We start from the raw sequence: 24,211 nt of genomic DNA on the forward strand, positions 1-24,211 counted from the left end.
GGAGAAGCCGGGGTGCCCCCAGCAAAGGGACGGGGTTACCGATGGAGAACCTGACCCGTGGGCAGCCGGTTTCTGTTCCTTTGCTCGTTGGAGGGGTCTCACCTCCCCCCTTTTCCCCCTGCCCAGGGACCTGACAGCAGAGGACCAGATCGCCCTGCTGAAATCCAGCGCCATCGAGGTGATCATGCTGCGCTCCAACCAGTCCTTCACCCTCGAGGACATGTCGTGGACCTGCGGCAGCAATGACTTCAAGTACAGGGTCAGCGACGTCACCCAAGGTAAAGGCACTGCCGGGCCCCCTCCCCATTGCTGGGGGCCAAGAAATGTCACCCCAGCCTTACATTCGGACGCAAAAATGAAGTTCAACAAGGGCAAGTGTAGGGTCCTGCACCTGGGGAGGAGCAGCCCCCCGCACCAGGACAGGTTGGGGGGTGACCTGCTGGAGAGCAGCCCTGCAGAGAGGGACCTGGGAGTCCGGGTGGACAAGAAGTTGCCCATGGGCTGGCAATGTGCCCTGGTAGCCAAGAAGGCCAATGTTCTCCTGGGGTGGCCAGCAGGGCGAGGGAGGTTCATCCTCCCCCTCCGCTCTGCCCTGGGGAGGCCACAGCTGGAGCACTGGGTCCAGTTCTGGGCTCCCTGGTTCCAGAAGGACGGGGAAGTGCTGGAGAGAGTCCAGCAGAGGCTACGGAGATGCTGAGGGGCTGGAGCATCCATCTCTGTGCTGCGGAAAGGCTGGGAGCCCCGGGGCTGTTCCGCCCGGAGAAGAGCAGGCTGAGGGGGGATCTCATCAACGCTCAGCAATGGCTAAAGGGCGGGGGGTGAGAGGATGGGGCCAGACTCTTCTCAGTGGTGCCCGGGGACAGGACAAGGGGCAACTGGACCACAGGAGTTTCCGTCTCCACACGAGGAACAACTTCTTTACTGTGGGGGTGCTGGAGCCCTGGAAGAGGCTGCCCGGAGAGGCTGCGGAGTCTCCTCCTCTGGAGACGCTCAAACCCCAAGCTCCACGCTCGTCCCGCAGCGGTCGGACACCTTGTTCCAGGGGGGGCTGCGCTAAAAGTCCTCTTCTCTTCCCAGCTGGCCACAGCATGGACCTGCTCGAGCCGCTCATCAAATTCCAGGTTGGCTTGAAGAAGCTGAACCTTCACGAAGAAGAGCACGTGCTCCTCATGGCCATCTGCATCCTGTCCCCAGGTAGGAGGACACTCGTCCCCCAGGGTCAAAACCTGCCGGGTTTTGGCTGCAAAATGCCCACGTTCGCCCTTGGCTGTCGTGTCGTTATCTGTCCCCCCGAAACCACCTTGAGCCCGGTGCAGCCGTCGCGACCAGACGCACCCCCGGCGACCGCCACGGGCGGTTCTCGCTCGGGCAGGGTGACGGGAGATGGAGGTGTCGTGGTTTGAAAAATCCATAACAATTTATTATCGTTTAGCCGATCATCCTCTCACCTGATGACCCCTCCCTGCCTGGGATGGGGAATCGGGGAAAACAAGGAAAGCCGAGGGTTGAAATATAAATAGATTGAACAGGATGCGACTAAATAACTAACAGCAGTACTAAAGAGCCAGTATTGATCCTGATATTAATATAAGATACACGAGGATCACGCGCAGCCCATTCCGTCACAGAAGCCGTGCGCTCCCCGCAGGGACAGCCAAGGTGGGACCCTGCGAGCGCTGTGGCCGCGGGAGGAAGGGAAGGGCTCGGGGCTCCGGCACCGGGGCAAGGAGTGCTCAGGATGGCAGCCAGCAAGGGGGGGAGAGAGCGAGAGGAGAGAACTCCTCAGCAAACTTTCTGATTTCTCTGGAATGTGCCGTCCGTGGGATGGAACAACCCCGGTGGGAGCTCGGGGCGAGTGCCCGGGTCTCGCTCCTCCTCCTCCCCGCACCTGGTGAGCTCAAAAATGCCGAGACCTTGAAACCCGCACCCCAGAGCTGGCTGTAAAGTAAATATTTTCACTAATTCAGACACCAGAGTCTTCTAAAAGCGCGGTTTTCCCCGGCATTAGAAGATAAAGTCCTGTGTCGCTCAACCCGGGGTATGGGGGCGTCAGGGATGCTGCTGGGGGCTTTTGGGGTGCTGCTGCTGGGCATTTTGGGGGGCACGACCCCTCCAGAAAGCCCAGTGGGCTCAGGCAGCTTGCCCGTTTCCTCCTGGCCTGTGGCCAGTCCCTTCCTGGGAGAGGGGAGACACCACCAGTGCAATAGTGCCCCCCCCAGCACTGCTGGGCAAACTGCTGCCCTGTCGCGGCCCTGAGCACCTTCGGGTGTCCCCACCTTGGCTCCGGTGTCTCCTGGAAGTCCAGGGGGTGCAGAGCCCCTTCCAGTCCCTAAGGGGGCTCCAGGAAAGCTGGGGAGGGACTCTGGAGCAGGGAGGGGAGCCATGGGACGAGGGGGAAGGGTTTTACACTGGAAGAGGGAAGATTTAGGTGAGATATCGGGAAGAAATTCTTGGCTGTGAGGTGGGTGAGCCCCTGGCCCAGGTTGCCCAGAGAAGCTGTGGCTGCCCCATCCCTGGAGGGGTTCAAGGCCAGGTTGGACGGGGCTTGGAGCAACCTGGGCTGGGGGAGGTGTCCCTGCCCAGGGAACTGGATGGTCTTCAAGGTCCCTTCCCACCCAAACCATTCTCTGATTCCACGTACAAGTCACGGGGGTGCGACGCTGAGCAGATCCGGCTCTGATTCCCTGCTGCAAGGTGGATAGAGGAGGGAAAAAGCAGCAGGAGAGTCCTGTCCGACCAGGACAGAAGGGCAGGTTGGCGCCCGGGGAGGGGGGAACCCCCCCGTCCCCTCCCCTGTCCCGGCGGAAGGGCAGGGGGAATCACCCCGCTCTCCCCGCTGTCTCCTAGATCGCCCCGGCGTGCAGGACACCTCGTTGGTGGAATCCCTCCAGGATCGCCTCTCGGAGATCCTCCAGACCTACATCCGCTGCCGGCACCCTCCTCCCGGCAGCCGCCTGCTTTACGCCAAGATGATCCAGAAGCTGGCGGACCTGCGGAGCCTCAACGAGGAGCACTCCAAGCAGTACCGCTGCCTCTCCTTCCAGCCCGAGCACAGCATGCAGCTCACCCCCCTGGTGCTCGAGGTCTTCGGCAACGAGATCTCCTGACTCCGGCCGGCACGTCTGAACGCCCACCAGTACCACCAGTAAAGGGATAAATCAGACTGGTTTCCCCCCATCCCCCACCCACCCCCGAAAAGAGAGACGTCGCCCCGCGCGGGAGTTTTGTACATAAACCGTCTGGTTTCACACTACTTTTTGGCTTCTCGGCCGCAACGGCTGAGGTTGGACAGACCCAGATGTGTGCGGTTTCACCCCAAATCCGCCAACCCGCCCTCCGCGAGAGCTGACTTAAGCCCTTTATGGATGTTTTGGGGCCGGGCTGCCCCGAATCCCGTCTTTCTTGACCCGAAAAAACGGGGCTGCTTGGAAGGAGAAGGTGTTTTTTTTTGGGGGGGGGTGGTGGGGAGGAGACGGACCCGGGGGCGTTGCTGAGCCCTCGGCACCATTTGTGCTCCCCTCCGAAAAATCTCCAAAAGTCGTCTCCCCCACACCCCGTTTCAAAACAGGAGACACCGGTTGGATCGAACATCCCCCCCCCCCGAAATCCCTGCTGGGAAACGCCGCGGGACGTGTCCCCCCCGCGTGTCACCAGCTCAAACCTGTCCCGTGGGCCTGGGACGTGGCCGTGTCCGCCCCGAGAGGGGGAATTCGGGCCGGAGCGGGGGGTAATTTGCCTTCCCCATGCTCCTGCGGGAGAGGGGGGCTCTGGGGCAGGACCCCCACCGTGCCCACGTCCCCCCCCCCCCCCGCAGCCCCTGACGGCGTCACGGTGACCCGGTGTGGCTTCCGCACCCTGCCCTGTCCCGTGTCACCGGGCGCCGGAGGCTGCTGCGTGTCCCCGTCCCCGCTGGGGGACACGGTGGGGGGGACACAGGGGGCAGGGGGAGCCTCCATCACCACCCCCCCCCGCCGGGCCCTGCGGTGTCGGGGAGGGGGCCCGGCTCACCCGAATAAAGCTGTGGCTGGAGAACGGCGCCTGGGCTGGTCTCTGGGGGGGGGGTGTCCGTCGGTCTGTCCCTGTGGGGGCCATGTCCCTCTGTCCGGGGCGGGGGGGGGCGGGGTGAGGCAGTGTCTGCGTGTGCACAAGTGTCCGTGTGTGTCCGTGTGTCCCCGTGTCGTTCCACACACACCCCCCCCACGTGTCCCTCTGTCCGTCCCTGCTGTGTCTGTCCGGGGGGGGGGGGGGGGGCCAAGCAGTCCCTGTACCCAGGTACGCGCCCGTGTGTCCCCCCGTGTCCCCGCCGCGTCCGTCGCTCCGCCGCGCCCGCCAGGGGGCGCTCCCCGCAGGCACGGCCCCGCCCCCGCGGAGCAGCGCGCGCGCACAGGCGGCGGGGCGGGGCCAGGCTGCGGCGAGGGGAAGGGGGGGGGGGGGCGGTGCTGGCGCATGCGCGGTGACGCCGAGGCGCGTGCTGGGCGGGGGGGCGCTGGCGCATGCGCGCGGCGGACGGGCGGGGAGCAGGGCGAGGCGGGGCGCATGCGCAGAGCGGTGGGAGGGGTGGAGTGGGCGGGGCTGGCGCAGGGGAGGGGCGGGGTCACGGCAGCTGGGCGCGGCGGGCGCATGCGCAGGGCGGCGGGGCGGGGCCGGGTGGGGCCTGCACATGCGCAGTGCGGACGTTCGGGGTCTGCGCATGCGCAGAGGGACAAGTGGGGCTGGCGCATGCGCAATGCGGCTGGGTGGGGCCCGGGTGATGACGACGCATGCGCACAGCGGGAGGGTGGGGTTGACGCATGCGCTGCGCGGCGGGGCGGGGCCGGGCGGGGCCAGCGCATGCGCAGCGGGAGAAGGCGCGAGGGTGTGGGGGCGGGGTCGCGCATGCGCCGTGACGCGGTGGGCGGGGCCGCGCGCGCCGGGTGCCATGCGCAGCGCCGCGCGCGCCGCCCGCCTCATGGCCGCCGCCGTGGGCGCCGGGAGCGGCGCCGGGAGCGGGCCCAAGCGGCCGCGGCCCGAGCCCGCCCCCCGCATCGGCACCCACGACGGTACCTTCCACTGCGACGAGGTGCTGGCGTGCTACCTGCTGCGCCTCCTGCCCCGCTACCGGGTACGGCCCCCGGGCAGCCCGCGGTGGGACCGGGGTTGCGGCCTGTTCCGGCCCCCTTGCAGCTCCCTCCCGGCAGCCTGCAACGGGACAGGGACACCGCGCGGGTTCCCGAGCCCTCTCCGCCGTCCAGTCCCGGGTCCTCGGGGCCACTCTTAGGTGTCCAGTCCCCCTTCGGGGTCCCCCGTTACCCGGGGGCATCTCTCGGGGTGCCCGGTCGCTCCTGGGGCTCCTCAGTCCCACTTGGTTGTCCCTGGTCCCACACAGGGGCCACCCTTAGGTCCCCAGTCCCTCCTTGAGGTGCCTGGTCACATCTGGAGGCCACCCTTCAGGTCCCCAGTCCCACCTGGGGGTCCCTGGCCCCACCCAGAGGCCACCTTTAGGTCCCCAGTCCCTCGTCGGGGTCTCTCGTCCCACCCAGGGGACATCTTTAGGTCCCCAGTCACTCTTCAAGGTCCCTGGTCACACCCAGGGGCCAACCTTCGTGTTCCCAGTCCCACTTAGGGGTCCCTGGTCCCACACAGGGGCCACCTTTAGGTCCCCGGTCCCTCTTTGGAATCCCTGGTCTCACCTGGGAGTCACCCTTTGGGTCCCCAGTCCCACCTGGGGTCACCCCTAAGTTCTCGGTCCCTCCTCGGTGTCCCTGGTGTGACCCAGGGCAGCTCTTGGGGGTCCCCGGTCGCTCCTGGGGACCACCCTGGGCTCCCCAGCCTCACTCGCCCCCCACACCCCCGGCAGGATGCAGAGGTGGTGCGCACCCGGGACCCCCAGCGCCTGGCCCAGTGCGACGTGGTGGTGGATGTAGGGGGCGAGTACGACCCCGAGCGACACCGCTATGACCATCACCAGAGGTGAGGCCCCCCCCCATGCCGGACGCCGGGGTCCCCTGGGTGATGGGGGTCCCCCAGGGCTGACCCCACGGCCCCGCAGGTCCTTCACGCAGTCCATGCGGAGCCTCCGGCCCGACAAGCCTTGGACGACGAAGCTGAGCAGCGCCGGGTTGGTCTATTGCCATTTCGGCTCCCAAATCCTCGCTGGGCTCCTGGGGCAGCCAGAGGACGGCCCCGTTGTGACAGCGCTCTACGATAAGGTACCGGGGGAACCGCAAGGGTCTTGGGGGGCTTTAACCCTGTCAGTGCCGCCCAGATTTCATAGAATCATAAAATGTTTAGGTTGAAAGGGATGTTTAAAGGCCATCTCATTCCACCCCCTGCCCTGGGCAGGGACACCTCCCCCAGCCCAGGTTGGTCCAAGCCCCGTCCAACCTGGCCTTGAACCCCTCCAGGGATGGGGCAGCCACAGCTTCTCTGGGCAACCTGGGCCAGGGGCTCACCGCCCTCACAGCAAACAATTTCTTACTAATATCTCACCTAAATCTCCCCTCTTCCAGTGTAAAACCCTTCCCCCTCCTCCCGTGGCTCCCCTCCCTGCTCCAGAGTCCCTCCCCAGCTTTCCTGGAGCCCCTTGAGGGACTGGAAGGGGCTGGAAGGTCTCCCCGGAGCCTCCTCTTCTCCCCCAGCTCTCTCAGCCTGTCCTCACAGCACCCCATAAAAGAGGGAACCAGTTTGTTCCAGCTACTGGTGCGCAGTCGCGCTCCAGGCCGTGTCAACCCCCGCTGTCCCCCACTCTGTCCCCAGCTGTATGAGAACTTCGTGGAGGAGATCGACGCCATCGACAACGGCATCGCGCAGGCGGAGGGGGAGCCCCGCTACGCCCTCACCACCACCCTCAGCGCCCGCGTCGGCCACCTGAACCCCCGCTGGAACGACCCCGACCAGGACACCGAGGTGGGGCCAGGGAACATTGCCAGGGGGAGCAGCATGGGGCCGCCCCGCTTGCGGCCACCCCGCTTTGGGGACGCCACTGACCCTCCTCTGTGTCCCCAGGCGGGGTTCAAGCGGGCGATGGAGCTGGTCGGGGGTGAGTTCATGGACCGGCTCGACTACTACCACCGCGCCTGGCTGCCCGCGCGGGCGCTGGTGGAGGAGGCCGTCCGGCGACGCTTTGAGGTACCCACCTTGCCGGTCCGGGGGGGTCTGGAAGTTTGGGGAGGGGCGTGGGGTGAGGGGAGGACAGGTCCTCTTAGCGTAAACCCCCCTGTGTGGCCCAGGGCACCCCTTGCACCCCACAGCCCTACACACAGCTGTGCACCCCCTCTTGGACGCCTGTATCCTTATAGATGGCCATGCACCCCCTCCTATGCCCCTATATCCTTATATACGGCTGTGCCCCCCTCCTGTGCCCATATAGCCTTATATATGGCCGTGCACCCCCTCTTTTTCCCCTATATCCTTATGCGTGGCCATGCGTCCCCTCCTGTGCCCCTTTATATGACTGTGCACCCCCTCCTGTTCCCCTATATCCTTATATACAGCCCTGCACCCCTTCCTGACCCCCCGCTATCCTTATATATGGCCGTGCACCCCCTCTTTTTCCCCTATATCCTTATGCGTGGCCATGCATCCCCTCCTGTGCCCCTATATATGGCCGTGCACCCCCTCCTGTGCCCCTGTATCCTCATATGTGGCCGTGCACCCCCTCTTTTTCCCCTATATCCTTATGTGTGGCCATGCGTCCCCTCCTGTGCCCCTTTATATGGCTGTGCACCCCCTCCTGTGCCCCTATATCCTTATACACAGCCATGCACCCCTTCCTGTGCCCCTATAGCCTTATATACAGTTGGGCACCCCCTCCTGACCTCCCTCATCCATATATATGGCCGTGCATCCCCCCTTTTTCCCCTATATCCTTATGCATGGCCATACATCCCCTCCTGTGCCCCTATATATGGCTGTGCACCCCCTCCTGTGTCCCCATATCCTTATATACAGCCATACATCCCCTCCTGTGCCCCTATGTATGGCCGTGCACCCCCTCTTTTTCCCCTATATCCTTATGCGTGGCCATACATCCCCTCCTGTAACCCTATATCCTTATATGTGGCCATGGACCCCCTCAGAACCCCCTGTATCCTTATATATGTGTATATATATACATATATATACATATATACATATATATATATATATATGGCTGCACACCCCCTCCTGTGCCCTTATATACAGCCCTGCACCCCAATATTCCCCCACACGCTCCTGCACCCCCAGAGCTCGCAGGCAGCAGATCCACGTGGTTGGGGGGGGGGGGGGGGGGAAACTGAGGCAGGCGGCGGTGTGGGGGGCTTCGAGGGGGGCTGCGTGGGCAGGACCCCTGTGCGCCCAGCGTGTCCCCCCGCTCCCCCGGCGCAGGTGGACGCCAGCGGGGCGGTGCTGGAGCTGCCGCAGGGCGGCTGCCCCTGGAAGGAGCACGTCTTCAGGCTGGAGCAGGAGCTGGCGCTGCCCGAACCCCTCCAGCTGGTGCTGTTCCCCGACCGCGGCGGGCAGTGGCGGGTGCAGAGCGTCCCGGCGGGGCCGCACACCTTCCAGAGCCGGTGAGACCCGTCCCCTCGCCGCGCGTCGTGTCCCCCCGCCCCGTCTCAGGGGACAGATTTTCACCTCCCTCTTCCTTCCCCCCCCTCCGCCGCCGCCCGCAGCCTCCCTCTCCCCGAGCCCTGGCGTGGGGTGCGGGACGAGGCGCTGTCACAGCTCACCGGCATCCCCGGCTGCGTCTTCGTACACGCCAGCGGCTTCATCGGAGGCAACCGCACGCGGGAGGGGGCCTTGGAAATGGCCCGGCGGACGCTGGCCCAGCGGCAAGAAGGGGGAGCACGGAGCGGGTGACACACCCCCCCCCCCCATCGTGGCCATCCCAAAAGGGACCCCTTGCCGAGCGTGGAGGGTTCAGGGACTGCTGCTGGGAGCGGCCGAGACCGTCCCCACTCGGCTCGTGTAACAGAATCGCAGAGGGACACTATAATGGAGCTGTCTGTCCGGCAGGGGGGGGCCCAGGCTGCCCCCAGGGGTGTCACTGGTCCCAGTCCCAGCGTTGGACTGGTGCGAGCCAAATCAGACCCCAAACCAAGAGACTTTTTGGACCCGTTTCTCTGAAGATTGTCCCCATTCCTGTTATGTATCCGCTGCCGCCAGGTTCCCAACACCAGTAAAAGCCAGTGTGTTCCCAGTGTGTTCCCTGCTCAGGCAAATGGGGGGTGGGATCGGGGTGTCTGGGGTGCGGGGGGGGGGACACGACAGGGCTGTGCGTAGCAATATGGGGCTGTGAATTGGGGGTGCAAGCATCCCCCCCCCCCATGCTGGGAGGGGAACCCAGGCGCCCTGCTGCCCCCCCACGCACCCGGCGGTGCGAAAGGCTTGGGAGGGGGGGGGACACACACGACACACATGGAGTGTCCCCCCCCCCGGGCCCTGCTTCCAGCCTCCTGTCGCAGGGCGATGCGGGCAGCCTGGCTGCTCCTGCTGGCGCTGGGGCTGCCCACCTGCCCCGGGGGCTGCCGATGCCCGGGGGGGGCCCCCCCGGTGGTGCTGCCCCCCACCAGCGGCCGCAACGAGACACTGGTGGGGGGCGGGCGGCCGCGGGTGCCGGACGTGGCGGTGCTGGTGGCCGTGGGCGGATGGCTGGGTGCCGTCCTCCTCTACGTGGCCCGCTACGTCCGGAGGAGCCGAGCCGAGACCCGGCTGCACCTCGAGTACCTGCGGGCGCTGCCCTGCCGACCAGCCAGCCCCGAGGAGGAGGAGGAGGAAGAAGAGACCCTCAGCACCGTCCTCTGAGGCGCCGTGAGCACGAGGCAGCAAACTGGGGAGCCCTGAGGGGGTGAAGCGGCCCCAGACCTGCCCCAGCGGCTGGAGAGGGTTCGTAGCCCGTCGTTTTCACCCCGTATCCTCGTGCCAGCCCCGTCCACGCTCCCCGCGCAGCCCCGCTGCTGCCGTCCTTGCCCCCGGCCGGGTTTTTCCCTGCCCTGTGTTGGTGCTCGGCTTTGGGGGGGGTCCTGGGGCTGTTTGCAGAGCCCAGGGTTGGGGGCTGGGCGAGCAGGGACCCCGCGCTCCCCCCCGTCATCTCCGTACCCCGGGGTTTTAGCAGCGTGATGACAGCGTAATCCCGGGGATTAACCACGTGTAATCCCAGGGTTTAACCATGCTGCCCCCCACCCCCCCCAGCCTCACCGTTAATCCCTGCTCCAGGCAAGGGCGGGGGGTGGCCCATCTGCTCCCCCCCACCTCTTCAGCGCCGGCTGGGCTCACGTGGGCCGGCACGAGCGGGGCCTCCAGCACCATTCACGGCCCCGCTGCTGCCCCAAACGGGCCGAGGTTTGCGTTTTCTGGCCCCACAGAGGTTTTGGTTCTCTTTGGGTGGCTCTTCCCCCCTCGAGAGGCAGAGCCCGGGGGCTGCGCTCGCAGCCGGGGACCCCTTGGCCCCCTCTGCCCTCCCTCTCCCCGTGGGGCAGCAGCTCTTTAGCCCCGAAAACAAAGCCCCCAGGGCTGCAGGGGGCTCGCCCCCACCAGGGCTGCAGCTGCAGGACACCACCATGGCGGCAGGTGCCCTAAATCGGCTTTAATTAAAGCCCAGGGAAGGGCTGTTCTCCTGCAGGTTCACCCCGACACATTTTTTGACATCAAAAAGCAGCACCGGAGCCCTGGGATCATACCCAGCCCCGTGGGGCCCTTGCAGCCCCCCCAGGGCAAGGAAGGAGTGAGGCACTGAGAAGGGCAGTGGTGGCAGGGAAAAGGAGCCGGCTTTAATCCGTAACGGCCCCCCCGCCAGAGACCCCGAGGAGGGACTGAAGGCACCTGCGGCCACGCTGTGTGTCCCAGGAGGATGAGGATGGAGGGAGCATCCCGGCGCTGGCTTTTCAGGACGATGATGCCGAGGCGCCGGGTGTTGTCACCGCTCGGAGAAGAGGGGCTGCTCCCACCCGCTGGCGCTGGCCGTGACGGGGCTGGGGCTGGCGCAGGGGACGTGGGCGCTGACGAAGAAGAAGGGGACGTGGCTGATCTTCCCCGTGGACCAGCACTGGCGGAAGAAGAGGAGGCAGATGAGTACAGGACGCAGCAGGGGGCGACAGTCCAAGCGTCACCCTCTGGTCCTTCCCCACCCTCGCCCCTCCGCAGGGACACCACGGGGACATTTTTCCACCCCTCCCTGCTCTGCCACCGGACTGATTTCCTTCGGGGACGGCGACGGGGGGCCCCCCCAAGAACTGCGGAAAGCAGGACCCACGCTCACCACGGTCAGGAGGGCGCCTTTCTTGAAGTGGGGGTGGAAGGCGATGAGCTGGGGCTGCGCGCCACGCTCGCCTCGCAGGAAACCGCTGCGGGGGAAAGGAAAAGCCCCGGTTACAGCTGGGCCGCGGGGCAGCACTCCGTCACACCGGCAAGACGCGGCCCTTTCGGCGTAGCTTGCGGTTAAGCCGAGGGGTTTGAGCCCTGCTGGGATGCACTGGGCAAGAGCAACCCAAAGGAAAGGGTTGGATAATGGACAATATGGCCAAAACTCAACCGACTCCGGGGTAAAACGGTGACACTGCCCGAAGTGGGAGCGCGGGGCGGCAGCGTCTCTTCGCTCCGAGGTGGGTCCGCTCTTCCCCACCCCACCCCGGGGGAATTGGGGGTGTTCAACCAACCCCAAACCAACCCCAGACCCCGGCTACACACCACGGCAGGAGCTCGAAGACGGGGCTGTTGCGGGTGCGGAACACGGCGATGACCGTCTGGCTGCCGGGCGCCTCGGGATGCCCTGCGGGAGGGAGAGAGACGAGCAGTGAGGCTTCCCCTCGTCCCAGCGACGGCATAGACGGGTCCCTCGACGCCGAACCGGAGACACGAGGTCAGGTTTTAGTGGGGAGCAACTGGGCACCGCGGAGACGGGGGCGGGCAGCCGCCGAGGAGGGGGAAAGCTGGCTGGGGATCGCCTTTTCCTCACACCGAGGTGCGTAGGATCCCGGGACGGGGCTTTCGAAGACCTTTCGGTGATTTAAAGCCGGCTCCGAGGTCTCGGGTCGGTTTGGCCGAGAAGGGTTTGGGTAAGAGATGAGGCGGCTCCTTTGGAAACGCCCCGACCCGTAAGGCGTGACGTGGGGGCCCCGTCTCTCCAAAGCGAAGGTTATTTCCCATCCCGTCCCAATTTCTGCACCGAGATCCTCTGCAGGACCTGCCTGGAGGTGCGGAGGATGGGGGGGTGCCAACTACGGGAGTCCTGCTACCCCCCAGGGTTTCCTCCCCACCCCGTTTCTTCCCCCCCCCCCCAGCTTTAAGCACAGCAAAACCCCCTGAGTTTGGGCGCAGCAGCTCCAGCTCTTTCCCCACCGGTGTCCTGCAGGGAGGGAGCCCGAGGCAGCAGCGTCCCCAGCACCGTGTTTCGGTGCTCCCTCAAAGGTCTGCTTTGTCCCCGAGCGGGGCCCGGCCAGGAGAGCCTGAATGGCTCGATTATCCCTGGGGCTGCTCCTAAAAAGGGAGCCAAGAGGCTCAGTTGGGCTCCAGGCGTAACGTGGGCACTGTGGGAACACGGAGACTCCCCTGAAACAAAGCCCCTGGGGGCGGGGGGTGGTGGGGTGGTTGGGTGAGGTGATTCATCCCACCGGGAGCGGGGAGGGAACTGGGACGCGTCCCTTTCCGAAGGCTACGGAGGAGCGGAGCCACAGGGAGGAAGGCTGGAGGTGCCTGTCCCAAGCGGGGTCCCCCAGGGATCGATTTATGTTCAGTATCTTCTTCATAAGGGATCGGGATGGTGGGATCAAGTGCTCCCCGAGGAAGTTTGCCGAGGATACCAGACATGACTGGGGAAGCGGATGCTTCGGGAGGGAGAGCACCCTGCAGGAAGCCCTGGGTTAACAACAAGTTCAACAAGGAGAAGTGTAAAGTCTTGCACCTGGAAAAACATAATCCCGGAGCGCAGCACAGGCCGGGATCTGCCTGGCTGGGGAGCAGCTCCATGGAAAGGGAACCTGGGGTCCCGGTGGCCAACGAGCTCAGTGGGAGCCAACGGCGCGCGGCCGCGGCGGAGAAACCCAGCGGGACGCTGGGCTGCGTGGCCGAGGGCATCGCAGCGGAGAGAAAGGCTCATCAGCCCGCTTTACTCGGCGCTGGTCAGGCCGCAACCGGAATAACGTGCTCGGTTTTGGTCCCCGCTAAGCGGAAAAAAAAAAAAAAAAAAAAAAAAGCTGTGGCCAGGCTGGAGAGGGGCCAGGGAAGGGCCACCAAGATGATCCGAGGACCGGGAAAGCCTGCAAGAACCGAGTTTGTTCGGCCTGGAGAAAAGAAGGGTCAGGGGAGACCTGGCCACCATGTTCCAGCCTTTAAAGGGTGGCTACGAAGAAGATGGAGATTCCCTTTTTACAAGGGGTCACAGGGAAAAGACGAGGGGTGATGGGCGCGAGTTTTTCCTGGGGAGATTCCGACCGGACACAAGAGGAAAACGGTTCACGCTGAGAACAATCAGCCACTGGAATGCTCTCCCCAGGGAAGCGGGGGATTCCCCAATATTGGCCGCTTTGAAGGTTCGGCTGCGCTGGGACGTCTTGTCCAGACCGTGGCTTTTGCCGAGGAAGGTTGGAGCGGCTGATCCCTGAGGCCCCTCTTCCCCACCTGGGATTCTGTGATTCATTCCATGATTCATTCTACGATTCCTGACCCGAGGCCTCACCCCGGTGGCGTTTGCGCCACCTTCTGCCTGCTGGAAGGGGGATTTTCAGGCAGAGCCCGGCACCGGGGCAGCGCTCACCTCTGATGATCACCGCCAGTCTCTCTCCGGTGGGATCCCACGCCATGGAGTGGACTTCGCCTCCGACCCTGAAACCGGCAGGAGCGGCGGTGAAATCCTCCCCCCTGGCTCCAGCCGACGTCCCCAGCGCCCGGGGGGGGGGGGTGCTGCTGCCGAGGGGGACAAGGACCCCCTGCGCCACCCACGAGGGCAGCAGGCGCAGCCAGACCCACCTCTCCTCCCCGAAGAGCGTCTCGAAGGTGGTCTCGGACAGATCCGCCACGATAGAAGCCGTTTTCGAGCCTCCCACCTGCCCTTGCATCTCCCCTGAAACAAAGTCCCAAGAGCTCGGTCACTTCTGCCCTCCTCCAAGTACTGCCCGGGTCACCTCACTGCCCTAAATCATACTTTTTAATTCTAAAGCGATACGGGATTTCTCTATTTTTCAGAGCAGCCGCGGAGCAACATGCTGCTACCCCAGCAGCCCCCGCCTGCGTCTGGGATGGGGGACAGGGCAGGGTTCCCCTCGACAAACGCGAGGGCCAGCTGCCTCTGTGGAAAAAAGAAAAAAAAAAAAAAAAAAGCCACGGGAGGAGGGCATTTAACCCACCGTAAAAGTCTCCCTGCAAACCATTTGTGACTCTAAGATCACAACTGTGAGTGAGAAACAACCCGAGGCGGGGAAAAACTCAACCCGACAGAGATTCTGTGCTTTGAAAGACCCCGAGACACCCTTCCCCTGCGTGTCCCGGCTCTGCCTCCGTCCCTTCCTGCCCAGCAGGCTGGGAAACGCCGCTAATCAGCAAAAAGTTCATTTGGCCGAGCCCAGCCCCAGCCAAAAGCCAGAGGATCCCTCCCTTGGGGACCGGCCGCCGGCTCGGGCAGACTCACCCCGGTACTCCGAGAAGGACAAGGAGTAGATGACGGACTCGCCCAGCACCGTGAAGAGCAGTCGGCTGCCGTCAGGGCTCCAGCACCCCGTCTGCAGGACACAGAGCCACCTTAACGCCCGCCACCCAGGCCGGGGGGCCGGCAGCTGGCCAGGGGCTCTGCGGAGCCAGCTGGAAACGGGGGGAGTTTCAGGAAAACCCCATCCACGCACCCGAGGGCCTCAGAGGCGACACCTGGGTGGGAAACGTCCCCTGTCCTACCTGGCAGCGTCCTTTGATAGTGGGCCACCGCTCGCACATCCACATCTGAGCCTCCCACACCCTGGGAAAGAGACAAGGCTGAAGTGAGCGGAGTAAATTCCTGGGATTTGCCCCAATTCTGCTGCTCCAGGAGCCCCAAGACGTCAGACCCCCATCTCCCACCCGCTTTCTCCCCGCCACAAGGGATTGCAGGAGGAACGGGAGCAGTCAGGACAGAAAAACAATCCGGATTGCTTGGGTTTAAGAGCGAAAGAAAACGATAGTAAGGGCTGAAATCAAACACCCCGCGGGCGGGGAGCTCACCGGAACACCGCAGAGGGGGTGGCCGCCAGCACCTTGCTGCCGTCGGGCGACCAAGCCAAGTAGGTGACACCGCCGCCCCCGAAGCGCTGCAGCGGGACGCAGTTCTCGGTGGACACGTCCCACACCTGGAGGGGGACGCGAGGAGGATGACGACACCGGGACCCCAACGCCGACTGGGTAATTAGCGCAGCTTTGGGGGAAGTTTTTTTGCTCGGATGGGGGAACGCAGACCGGTGCTTTTCGGTCTAGTTCAAATTCAGGAGCCGCCTAAACCAGCCTCTGAGGAAATCCCGCCTGTCCCCGGCGTTCCCACAGCCCGCGGTGGCCCCGTGCTGGGTTTGTGGGGCCGGTTTCCCGAAGGCAGCACCCCGGGAGGTCTCTCACCAGCATGGCCGTGTCGGCCGGCGACGCCGAGAGCAGCAGGTCCCCGCTGGGAGCCCACGCCAGGCTGGTGACGGGGCTGTGCCCGGGGTAGGACAGCACCTGAGCGCAGCCGGACGAGGGTCTGCCGGGAAGGAGAGAGAAACCCCCCCCAAGTTGGGGGCAGGGAGGGTTGTCCCACCTGCCACCCAAAGCCAGCGCTGTGTGTCCCCGGCAGGACAGAGGGGGGACAACCCAAAGGGGCTCGTGGGTGACAAGCCGCGGGGCTGTCACCTGGTGGAGAGGGAGGTGGGGTCCAGGTGCCACACCAGGACGCAGCTCTGGCAGGCGACGGCGAGGATGGAGGCGCAGAGCGGCTTCCAGGCCATGGCGGCCACGTTCCTCTGCAGGCGATGCTTCAGCGAGGGGATGGTGGCGCTGCCGGGGGAGGAGGGGAGGGTGACAAGGGGGAAAAGGGGGGGGATCAAGAGCCCTCACACAGCCCAGCGTCCCGTCTCCCAGCGTCCCGTCTCCCAGCGTCCCGTAGCAGGGGCCTAAGAGGGGGGATGTGTCCCACCGTGACCTGTCCCTTTGGTGGGGTGGGGGGGACACAGAGAAGAAGCCAGCCAGGTGACAGCGAGCCGGAGCACACCTCCTGCCCCGTGCGCTTGCCCTTGGTGGCACTTTGCTGGCTTGAAATCCCAGCTGGGGGACAACGGTGGCGGGGAGCCGGGGAGGGGGGGGACCCCACAGGACCAGGCGGCAGAGTCTTCTCCTGAGGAGGGCTCTGCCTGCCCTGGGGGCGAAAGGAGACTCAAGGACACCCCAGAGGTTGCTCTACCTGTGACAGCAGCCGTATGTCACCCAGGCCGTCCCCAGGAGCGACAGAGCCAGGGTGGAGGGGCGGGGGGAAAGAAAAACCCCTAAATTTATAAGGCCAGAGATTTTTGGGGACGTCCTCGCGGAGCTCCTGCTGCGGCAGCAAGAGGTTCCGGGGACAGATGGTGCCGGCGAGAGCGAAGCCCCGAGACGCCGGGGGAACCCTCGGGACGAGGTGGATGCGAGAGGGTGGAACGGGGAGCGGGATGGGGGGGCTGCGGAGGCACCCCCCGCCCCAGGAACGGCGTCTCCCGAGGAGGAGCACCCACCCCCCCTCATCCCAAAGCTCCCACCTTTTGGAGTTGTAGACCCGAATGGAGTCATCCAGAAGAGCCACGGCAAATTTGCTGGTGTGGGGGTGCCAGGCGAAGGCCCGGACGGTGCAGCCGGCCCTGGGGGGGAGAGACGGGGCAGGGGGAGAGTCACCGGCTGCCGCAGCAGCGTTCCGGGCTCAAGGCAGCGGTGACGGGCTCCCGGGCAGCCGGCGTGGCCACCCAGCACCCCCCCAAGGCTGGCAAAGGTGGTTCCCAGAGCCACCAGGGAAATAAAATGTCCTTTTCGCCGCTGAGCGGGACATTTTCTCTGATAAAATTCCCCGATCCTGGCAATTATTCGCAAGGCTCCGTCGAGGGGATGGTTCCCAAACAGCCCGGAATCGGGATTCGAAGGAATTTTCCAAGCCCTGGTCTCTTTTCATGCTCTTTCCGCCCCCCCGGCCCCAGCGCGGCGCATCGGGGACACGCTTTGCCTCTCGCCGTCCTACGCAAACCGGGGCGGCCAGAGGCGACGGGGAAATACTTGCCCAAAAACGTGTCTTAAAGGCGGAGGCTGAGCGCGCAAAATGAACGGGGGGGGATCCTGTCCTTGCGCCCCCCTCCCCCCCACCTCCCCACCCACATCCCCTCTCCCCACCCCCCCAGAACCCCCCCCCACCCCCTCCCTCGCGGCGTTTGGCCACACACAGCACTCACCAGTCCAGCGCCTGGGAGAAGGCCGTCACCATGTCTTCGCTGGCCAGCTTCGGGGGGAGAAGAGCGGACACTGAGCCGGCAGCACCCGCGAGAGCCTCCGCTCCAGCAGCGGGGACCCCCCCGGAATCCAAACCCCCCTCTCCCGCCTTTTTCCTTCCCCCCACTTCAGTTTCAGTCCCTCTGGAGCACTTTGCTGTCCCAAAACCTTTGGCGAAGGGAACCCGCCGTGGTTTTCTCTGGGCGCCACCGGGAGGAATATTTCGTGGTGTTTACAGCGGAGAAACGCCCCACACACACACACAACCCCCCTCACCCCTCACCATCCAAACCAGCCCCCCAGCGCAGGGGTGCCGTGGCAGGACCTGCCTTCCCCAGCGCGAGGGTTAAGCCCGGTTTCCCGCCCCCCCCCGCTAAAAAAATACTCACGGAGAGGTGGGGGAAGAGGGAGCCGTGCAGCGAGGAGAGCCAGCGGCACACGGCCAGCACGTAGCTTGCGCCCGTCTTCAGCCACTGCAGCCCTAAAGAGAGAAAAAGGGGGGGGGGGGGGAGGTGGGTGTCTTCAACGTGGAGGGGGGGGACACACACGGGTGCGATGGAAAAGGGGGTGAAGGGGAACCGAAGTGAGACCCGGACTCACCCTCCTCCTCCTCGGCGTCGGCGAGCTCTTTCAGCACCCCCCGCAGCCCCACGTCCCGCCTGCAGCGAAAAGCGGGGTCACCTTCTCTCGCCCTTGCCCCCCCCCCCGCCCCCCACCACCCCCTGCAAAGCCTTGGCCCCCTCCCCTCCAAATCCCCTGCCCCCCCCCCCCCCCCCCCACCTGCAGGAAAAACCCCTGGGGGCCTCCAAAACCAGCTCTTCCCTCAGGTGGGGGGACTTACCCCCGTCACCAGTGGCCCCCAGCTGTGCTGGGCTCTCGGTAGCGTTGTGACACCCCCCCCACTCCCCCCCCCCCCCCGCCAAAACCCTCCCAGCGAGCTCAGGCTGGGAGCAAGGCTGGGCCCTCCCAGCACTCGGGGGTGGGAGACGGAGGGGCAGCCAGGCCCCCGCCACGCTGGGGGGTGAGCGCGGAGGTGTCGGGGGAACGGGCAGCTCCCGGCTTTGTCCCCCCCTCAGGCCAGGCTGAGAGAGCTGGGGGGGTTCAGCCTGGAGAAGAGAAGGCTCCGGGGAGACCTTCCAGCCCCTTCCAGTCCCTCAAGGGGCTCCAGGGAAGCTGGGGAGGGACTCTGGAGCAGGGAGGGGAGCCATGGGATGAGGGGGAAGGGTTTTAACCTGAAAGAGGGAGATTTAGGTGAGATCTGGGGAAGAAATTCTTGGCTGTGAGGGGGTGAGCCCCTGGCCCAGGTTGCCCAGAGAAGCTGTGGCTGCCCCATCCCTGGAGGGGTTCAAGGCCAGGTTGGACGGGGCTTGGAGCAACCTGGGCTGGTGGGAGGTGTCCCTGCCCAGGGCAGGGGGTGGCACTGGGTGGGCTTTAAGGTCCCTTCCAACCCAAACCGTTCTGTGACTCTCTGGCGATTCCACCACTTCCCTGGGTTGGGAGGGACCTTTCAGATCATGGAGTCCAACCATCAACCCAACGCTGCCCAAACCACCACTGACCCACGTCCCTCAGCGCCGCGTCTGCCCGGCTTTTGAACACCCCCAGGGATGGCATTTAGGGCTTGGAGCCATGGGACGAGGGGGAGCAGTTTTAAACAGAAAGAGGGAGATTTAGGTGAGATGTGAGGAAGAAATCCTTGGCTGTGAGGGGGGTGAGCCCCTGGCCCAGGTTGCCCAGAGAAGCTGGGGCTGCCCCATCCCTGGAGGGGTTCAAGGCCAGGTTGGACGGGGCTTGGAGCAACCTGGGCTGGTGGGGAGTGTCCCTGCCCTGGTGGCACTGGATGAGCCTTAATGTCCCTCCCAACCCAAACCCTTCCACGATCGGGGCTGGGGGGGGGGGCTGCCACACGCTCACCAGGCCCCGAGGCAGCTCCTCCAGAGGGACTCGCGGTGGTGGATGAAGGGCGGCCGGGCGCTGTGCTCCAGCCGGCCGTGAGCCTTGAGGGTCTCCTTGGAGAGGTTGAGGAGGGGCAGGTCGGCCAGCTGCGGGCACGGGGACACGGGGTGAGCCCGGGCGGGGTGGAGGGGGGCGCTGGGGAAGAGCCCCCACCCCGCATTGCAGAAAGTGATGTGAGAAAAGGAGAAAGACGGGGCAAGGTGTGCCCCTGGCTGGGGGGGGACCTCTGAGGGGGGCAAGGAGGAGACACCCCCCGACCCCAGCAGAAGGGGCTGGAGGCCTGGTCATGGCTGTGGGGGCCAGGGGGGGGAATGTGGGGGGTGACACGTAGTGGGGGGTCATGGGGAGTGGCGGGGGGGGGGGCTCACCTGGCTCTGGAGGGGCAGCGGGAGCTGGTCGCAGAGGCGGCCGCAGACCAGGGCGTTGTTGAACTCGCAGAGGGTGACATCCCCGGGGGGCGGCGGGGGGGGGAACCGCCCCAGGGAGCACATGGTGCTGCGGGGCCTGGCGGAGGAGGGGGGAGAACAGACGGGCTGAGAGATGGACACGCACCCCCCCACACCCCCCCCACGAGAGACACCCCCTCCCCGGGTACGGCCCTGCCCTGGGAGGAGTGCGGGGGGGGGGAAGGGGGGGTAGGGGTGTCCCCCATTCACTGTCCCCATCCTCCACCCACGGGGGGCGCTGGCTCCAGCGCTGGGGATCCCCCCCCCCGGCCCCACAGCCCTCCCCCCGCCCCGAGGTGTGTGTCCCCTCCCGTGTTCCCACACGCCCCCCCCACGTCTCCATTCCCCCCCCCCCCACGCCCCCTCCCCCGAGGTGTCCCCACATGCCCCCCCACACACACCCCGCGGTCCTACACGTGTCCCCAGACACACCCCCCCGCAATGTCCCCCCCCCTGTCCCCACACGCCCCCCCCCCAGGTCCCCATTCCGGTCCCCACGGCACCCCCACACGTCCCCCCGCCCCGGGGTCTTTCCCTCCCCCCCCCCCAGGTCCCCCCCTCTGTCCCCGCCCCCTCCCCTAAGGTCCCCCATCGTCCCGACGTGTCCCCCCCCCCCCCGGTCCCCACAGCCTCCCCTCCCCGCCCCGCCCCGCCTCCCCGAGGCGTCCCCCTCCGTCCCCACAGCTTCTCCTTCCCGGTCCCCGCCTCCGTCCTCACAGCCCTCCCCGGACCCTCGGTGGTCCCCGGCCCCCCCGGGATCCCCCGGCCCCTCGCACCCCCCCGGTCCCGGCCGGGCCCTCCCCGCCGCCCCTCACCCTTTTCCCGCCGACGGGTCCCGGCGCGGGCCAATCCCCGGCGCGGGCCAATCCCCGCCGCGCGCCCCCTGGCGGCCCCGCGCGGGTGAGGGGGGAATTAAAGGGGCCGCGTCCCCGGTTCGAGCAGCGCGGGGGCCCCTTCCCCTTCCGGGTCTGCCTCGGCTGCGACCGCGCTGCCCGTTCTTCCCTCTGCAGAGAGACTCCCCCCGTGCATGCGGGTGTCCCTCCTCTGTCGGGGGGGGGGGGGGCGGATAAATTGGAGGGGACACCTGAGGGGCGCATTGCCCCTTTAAGAGAGGCGGTGCGTCCTCGGCGGGGGCGGGAAAGCGGCGCGTGGCTGCGGTGGGGAGGGGACCCGAGCAGGGACCCGCCCCCCAGCCGAGGGTGCCGGGTCCGTCCCCCCCCGGCCCGGTCTCCTGCGTGTCCGTGTCCCGTCCCGTGTCCCGTCCCGCCCAGACCCCCCCAGACCCGGGTCCCGTGGGGTGTCCATGTGTGTCCCCCCCCCATTCCCGGGTCCTCTGCGTGTCCGTGTCCCACCCACCCCCCCCCATACCCGGGTCCCCTGGGTGTCCGTGTCCCCCCCCACCCATTCCCGGGTCCCCTGCGTGTCCGTGTCCCGTCCCGTGTCCCGTCCCCCCCAGACTCCCCAAACCCGGGTCCTGCGGGGTGTCCATGTGTCCCCCCCCCATTCCTGGGTCCGCTGGGTGTCCCTGTCCGTGTCCCGCCCCCCCCACACCCCCCAGACCCGGGTCCCGTGGGGTGTCCATGTGTGTCCCCTCACATTCTCCGGTCCCCTGCGTGTCCGTGTCCCGCCCCCCCTGACCCCCCATACCCGGATCTCGTGGGGTGTCCATGTGTCGCCCCCCCGCCATTCCCGGGTCCCGTGGGGTGTCCTTCCCCCCCCCCCCCCCCGCCCCATTCCCGGGTCCCCCGGGTGTCGGCGTCCCTCCCCCCCCATTCCCGGGTCCCCTGGGTGCCCAGGTCCCGTGGGTGTCCCATGTGTCTTTCGCCCCCCCCCCTCCATTCCCAGGTCCCAGGGGTGCTCGGGTCCCGTTGGGTGTCCATGTCCCGTGTCCCCCCCCCGCCCCGACCTGTGTCCCATGGGTGTCCAGGTCCCATGGGGTGTCCCATGTCCCCCCCACCCCTCCATTCCCGGGTCCCAGGGGTGCCTGGGTCCCATGGGGTCTTCATGTCTGCCCCCCCACCCCATACCTGGGTCCCATGGGGTATCCGTGTCCCCCCCATCCCCTACCCAGTTCCCATGGGGTGTCCATGTCCCCCCACCCCATACCTGGGTCCCGTGGGTGTCTGTGTGTCCCCCCCCCACACCATACCCAGTTCCCATGGGGCGTCCCTGGCCCCCCACCCCATACCTGGGTCCCGTGGGTGTCTGTGTGTCCCCCCCCACACCATACCCAGTTCCCATGGGGCGTCCCTGGCCCCCCACCCCATACCTGGGTCCCGTGGGTGTCTGTGTCCCCCCCCCCCCCACACCATACCCAGTTCCCATGGGGTGTCCCTGGCCCCCCACCCCATACCTGGGTCCCGTGGGTGCCCACATCCCCCCTTTCCCCGTACCCGGGTCCCCTGGGTGCCCGCCTCCCCCCAGGCAGGACAGTGGGTGCTGCACCCCCCCCCCTCCAGCCCATCTCCCCCCACCCTTGGATGGCTCCCAACTCCTCTCCTCGGGCTCCCAATTTCCCTTCCCCTCCCGGCTTCGGCTCCCTTTTATTCTATTTATCTCTGTGTTTTCCTTAGTGGCCGCAAAAGTTATTTTAATTTTTTCAGGATATTAAATAAAGGCTGCGGCGGGGGGAGCTGTGGCGGGGGGCCCCGCATTCCTCGCCCGTTACCGAGCGAGGCTGGAGGAGGGCTGGGGGGGCGGGGGGGCGTTCGATAGGAGACAACGATTTGGCCGGCGCCGACATCGAAGCCACCGCAGGGCTGGCGTGGCCTCGTGGCGTCCCGGCCCTTGGCCCTGGTAGCCAAATCCACCACACCCCCCCCCCGCCGCTGCCCTCCCCCAAATTAAACCCCCTTGGGGTGACAAGGCGGGAAAACGTGGGGCTGCCAAAGCTGGGGGGGGGGGGGGGGCTCTGGGGGGGTTTGGGCTCCGGAGGTTGGGCCCTCGGTGGCCACGGGGTCGGGGTTTGGCTCGGGGACGGGGCTGGACGCTCTCCTTGGCACCGGCCACCCACGGCGAGCGGCAGCCGGGGCGGGTGTGTGTGTGTGGGGGGGGGGTTTCTGGGGGGGAAACACCCCAAAAAGAGCAAATCTGTGTGCGGGAGGGGAGCGGGATGGGGGGGCTGTAGGGAGAGCTGGCACCCGCCACCTCAAACCACCCGCGCCCCCGCCCCCCCCAGGAGCCATCCTGTCCCCCGCCGTGTCGTGGCACTGGGGTGCCGCCACCCCCTTGAGCCGGGGACGTGGCCGTGCCTCAGTTTCCCCTCCCTGCATGGGGGGGGGGGACACACAGCATGTCCCTCCTTGTCCCCAGGGTCACCTGGGTCCTGGCCAGCTCTGTGGCCACCGTGACTCACCCCGGGCTGGCACGTGTGGCCGGGGGTGGCACGGGGGGCTCCGCCACGCTGGCACGGGCACCCCCTGCCCCCTCTGTCCCCCGTGGGGCGGTGTTGGGGGGGGGGGGGAGGGTGTCCCCCCCCCCTTCCCTCGTGCTGGCGCCCGTTTCCGCCTCCCTTTGCCTTTTTCTGTGGCTTTTGGGGTTTGTTTTTTTTTTTTGTTTTTGTTTTTTTTTTCTTCAGGAAAACCCCAGAAAAGCCCCAACCCGGGGCTGGGCGCATCAAAGGGCTGGCGGGAGCCCAGGGCGCCGGGAAGGGGGCTGGGGGGGGGGGGGCGGGGGGTCCCTGCCAACCCGCGGCACCCGAAATCGGGGTGTCCTTGGTGACACGGGGCCGCGACACGTGGCCACGCGCTGCCACGTGGCCCCTGCCGCTGGGGAAACTGAGGCACGAGGCAAGGCGGGGGCTGCGCACACGCGTGTTCCTGCGCACGCACGTGCTCCCGTGCACACGCGTGTCCCTGTGCTCCCGCGCACACGCGTGTTTGCGTTCCCGTGCGCGGGTGTCCCCGGGATTGCGGACACGTGGTGCCCGGGCGCACACGCGTGTGGCTGGCGGGGGGGGGCGTGCAGGGCTGGGGCACACGCGTGTGCGGGGCGAGGCTGGCGCGACGTGATCCCCGCGGCCACGCGCGGAGGGAAAAGTCCCCGTCGGGTCCCCAAAAGCGGCTTGGGGCGGTCCCCGAGCCCGGGGAGACGGGGACATGGGGACATGGAGACATGGGGCTACGGGGACATGGGGTCAAGGGATTTGGGGCTACAAGGTCCTGACGACATGGGGCCACAGGGATGTAGGGACATGGGGACAGCAGGGTATGGGGACATGGGGACACCGGGATATGGTGTCACAGGGACACGGGACCAGGGGGACACAAGGTCCTGGGGACACGGGGACATGGAGACATGGGGCTACGGGGACATGGGGTCAAGGGATTTGGGGCTACAAGGTCCTGACGACATGGGGCCACAGGGATGTGGGGACAGGGGGACACCAGGATATGGTGTCACAGGGACACAGGGGTGTGGGG

General features: G+C 66.4%; 3 protein-coding genes across 9 annotated transcripts in view; 2 read left to right on the forward strand and 1 right to left on the reverse strand.

Annotated features, from left to right (window-relative positions):
• VDR (vitamin D receptor) overlaps positions 1-4,013 on the forward strand; it is a 46,058-nt gene extending 42,045 nt beyond the window's left edge. For 4 of the 5 annotated variants that reach the window (XM_063359228.1, XM_063359230.1, XM_063359229.1 and 1 more), the window contains 3 exons: positions 127-278; positions 1,078-1,194; positions 2,848-4,012. In XM_063359228.1, the coding sequence (XP_063215298.1) occupies positions 127-278; positions 1,078-1,194; positions 2,848-3,107 (529 nt within the window). In that variant the 3' untranslated portion in view covers positions 3,108-4,012. Of the gene's footprint in view, positions 1-126; positions 279-1,077; positions 1,195-2,847 lie in introns of all 5 variants that reach the window. The other variant, XM_063359232.1, reaches the window with a different exon arrangement.
• An 880-nt stretch (positions 4,014-4,893) lies between these two features.
• On the forward strand, positions 4,894-9,139 carry MYG1 (MYG1 exonuclease). The gene is made up of 7 exons (XM_063359073.1): positions 4,894-5,101; positions 5,837-5,949; positions 6,029-6,188; positions 6,736-6,885; positions 6,985-7,107; positions 8,347-8,528; positions 8,631-9,139. Exons 1-7 carry the CDS (start codon positions 4,919-4,921, stop codon positions 8,815-8,817), a joined length of 1,098 nt encoding a protein of 365 aa, XP_063215143.1. The 5' UTR covers positions 4,894-4,918; the 3' UTR covers positions 8,818-9,139.
• A 1,576-nt stretch (positions 9,140-10,715) lies between these two features.
• AAAS (aladin WD repeat nucleoporin) lies at positions 10,716-20,733 on the reverse strand. Of its 3 annotated transcripts, XM_063359209.1 has the most exons (17): positions 20,606-20,733; positions 19,713-19,848; positions 19,303-19,430; positions 17,989-18,047; positions 17,778-17,869; positions 17,352-17,398; positions 16,674-16,772; positions 15,796-15,939; positions 15,526-15,646; positions 15,142-15,266; positions 14,839-14,899; positions 14,579-14,669; positions 13,921-14,014; positions 13,709-13,776; positions 11,644-11,725; positions 11,216-11,300; positions 10,716-11,002 (listed from the first exon to the last, which is right to left on the reverse strand). In XM_063359209.1, exons 2-17 carry the CDS (start codon positions 19,833-19,835, stop codon positions 10,874-10,876), a joined length of 1,548 nt encoding a protein of 515 aa, XP_063215279.1. In that variant the 5' UTR covers positions 19,836-19,848; positions 20,606-20,733; the 3' UTR covers positions 10,716-10,873. The 3 variants fall into 3 exon arrangements, with proteins under 3 accessions (XP_063215279.1, XP_063215278.1, XP_063215280.1); XM_063359208.1 differs by lacking the exon at positions 20,606-20,733 and having other exon boundaries at positions 19,713-20,063; XM_063359210.1 differs by lacking the exons at positions 10,716-11,002; positions 11,216-11,300; positions 11,644-11,725; positions 20,606-20,733 and adding an exon at positions 12,558-12,810 and having other exon boundaries at positions 19,713-20,068.
• Between the last annotated feature and the right edge of the window lie 3,478 nt (positions 20,734-24,211).

Source organism: Chroicocephalus ridibundus, chromosome 24, assembly GCF_963924245.1.
Source record: "Chroicocephalus ridibundus chromosome 24, bChrRid1.1, whole genome shotgun sequence".
Taxonomy (NCBI): Eukaryota; Metazoa; Chordata; class Aves; order Charadriiformes; family Laridae; genus Chroicocephalus; species Chroicocephalus ridibundus.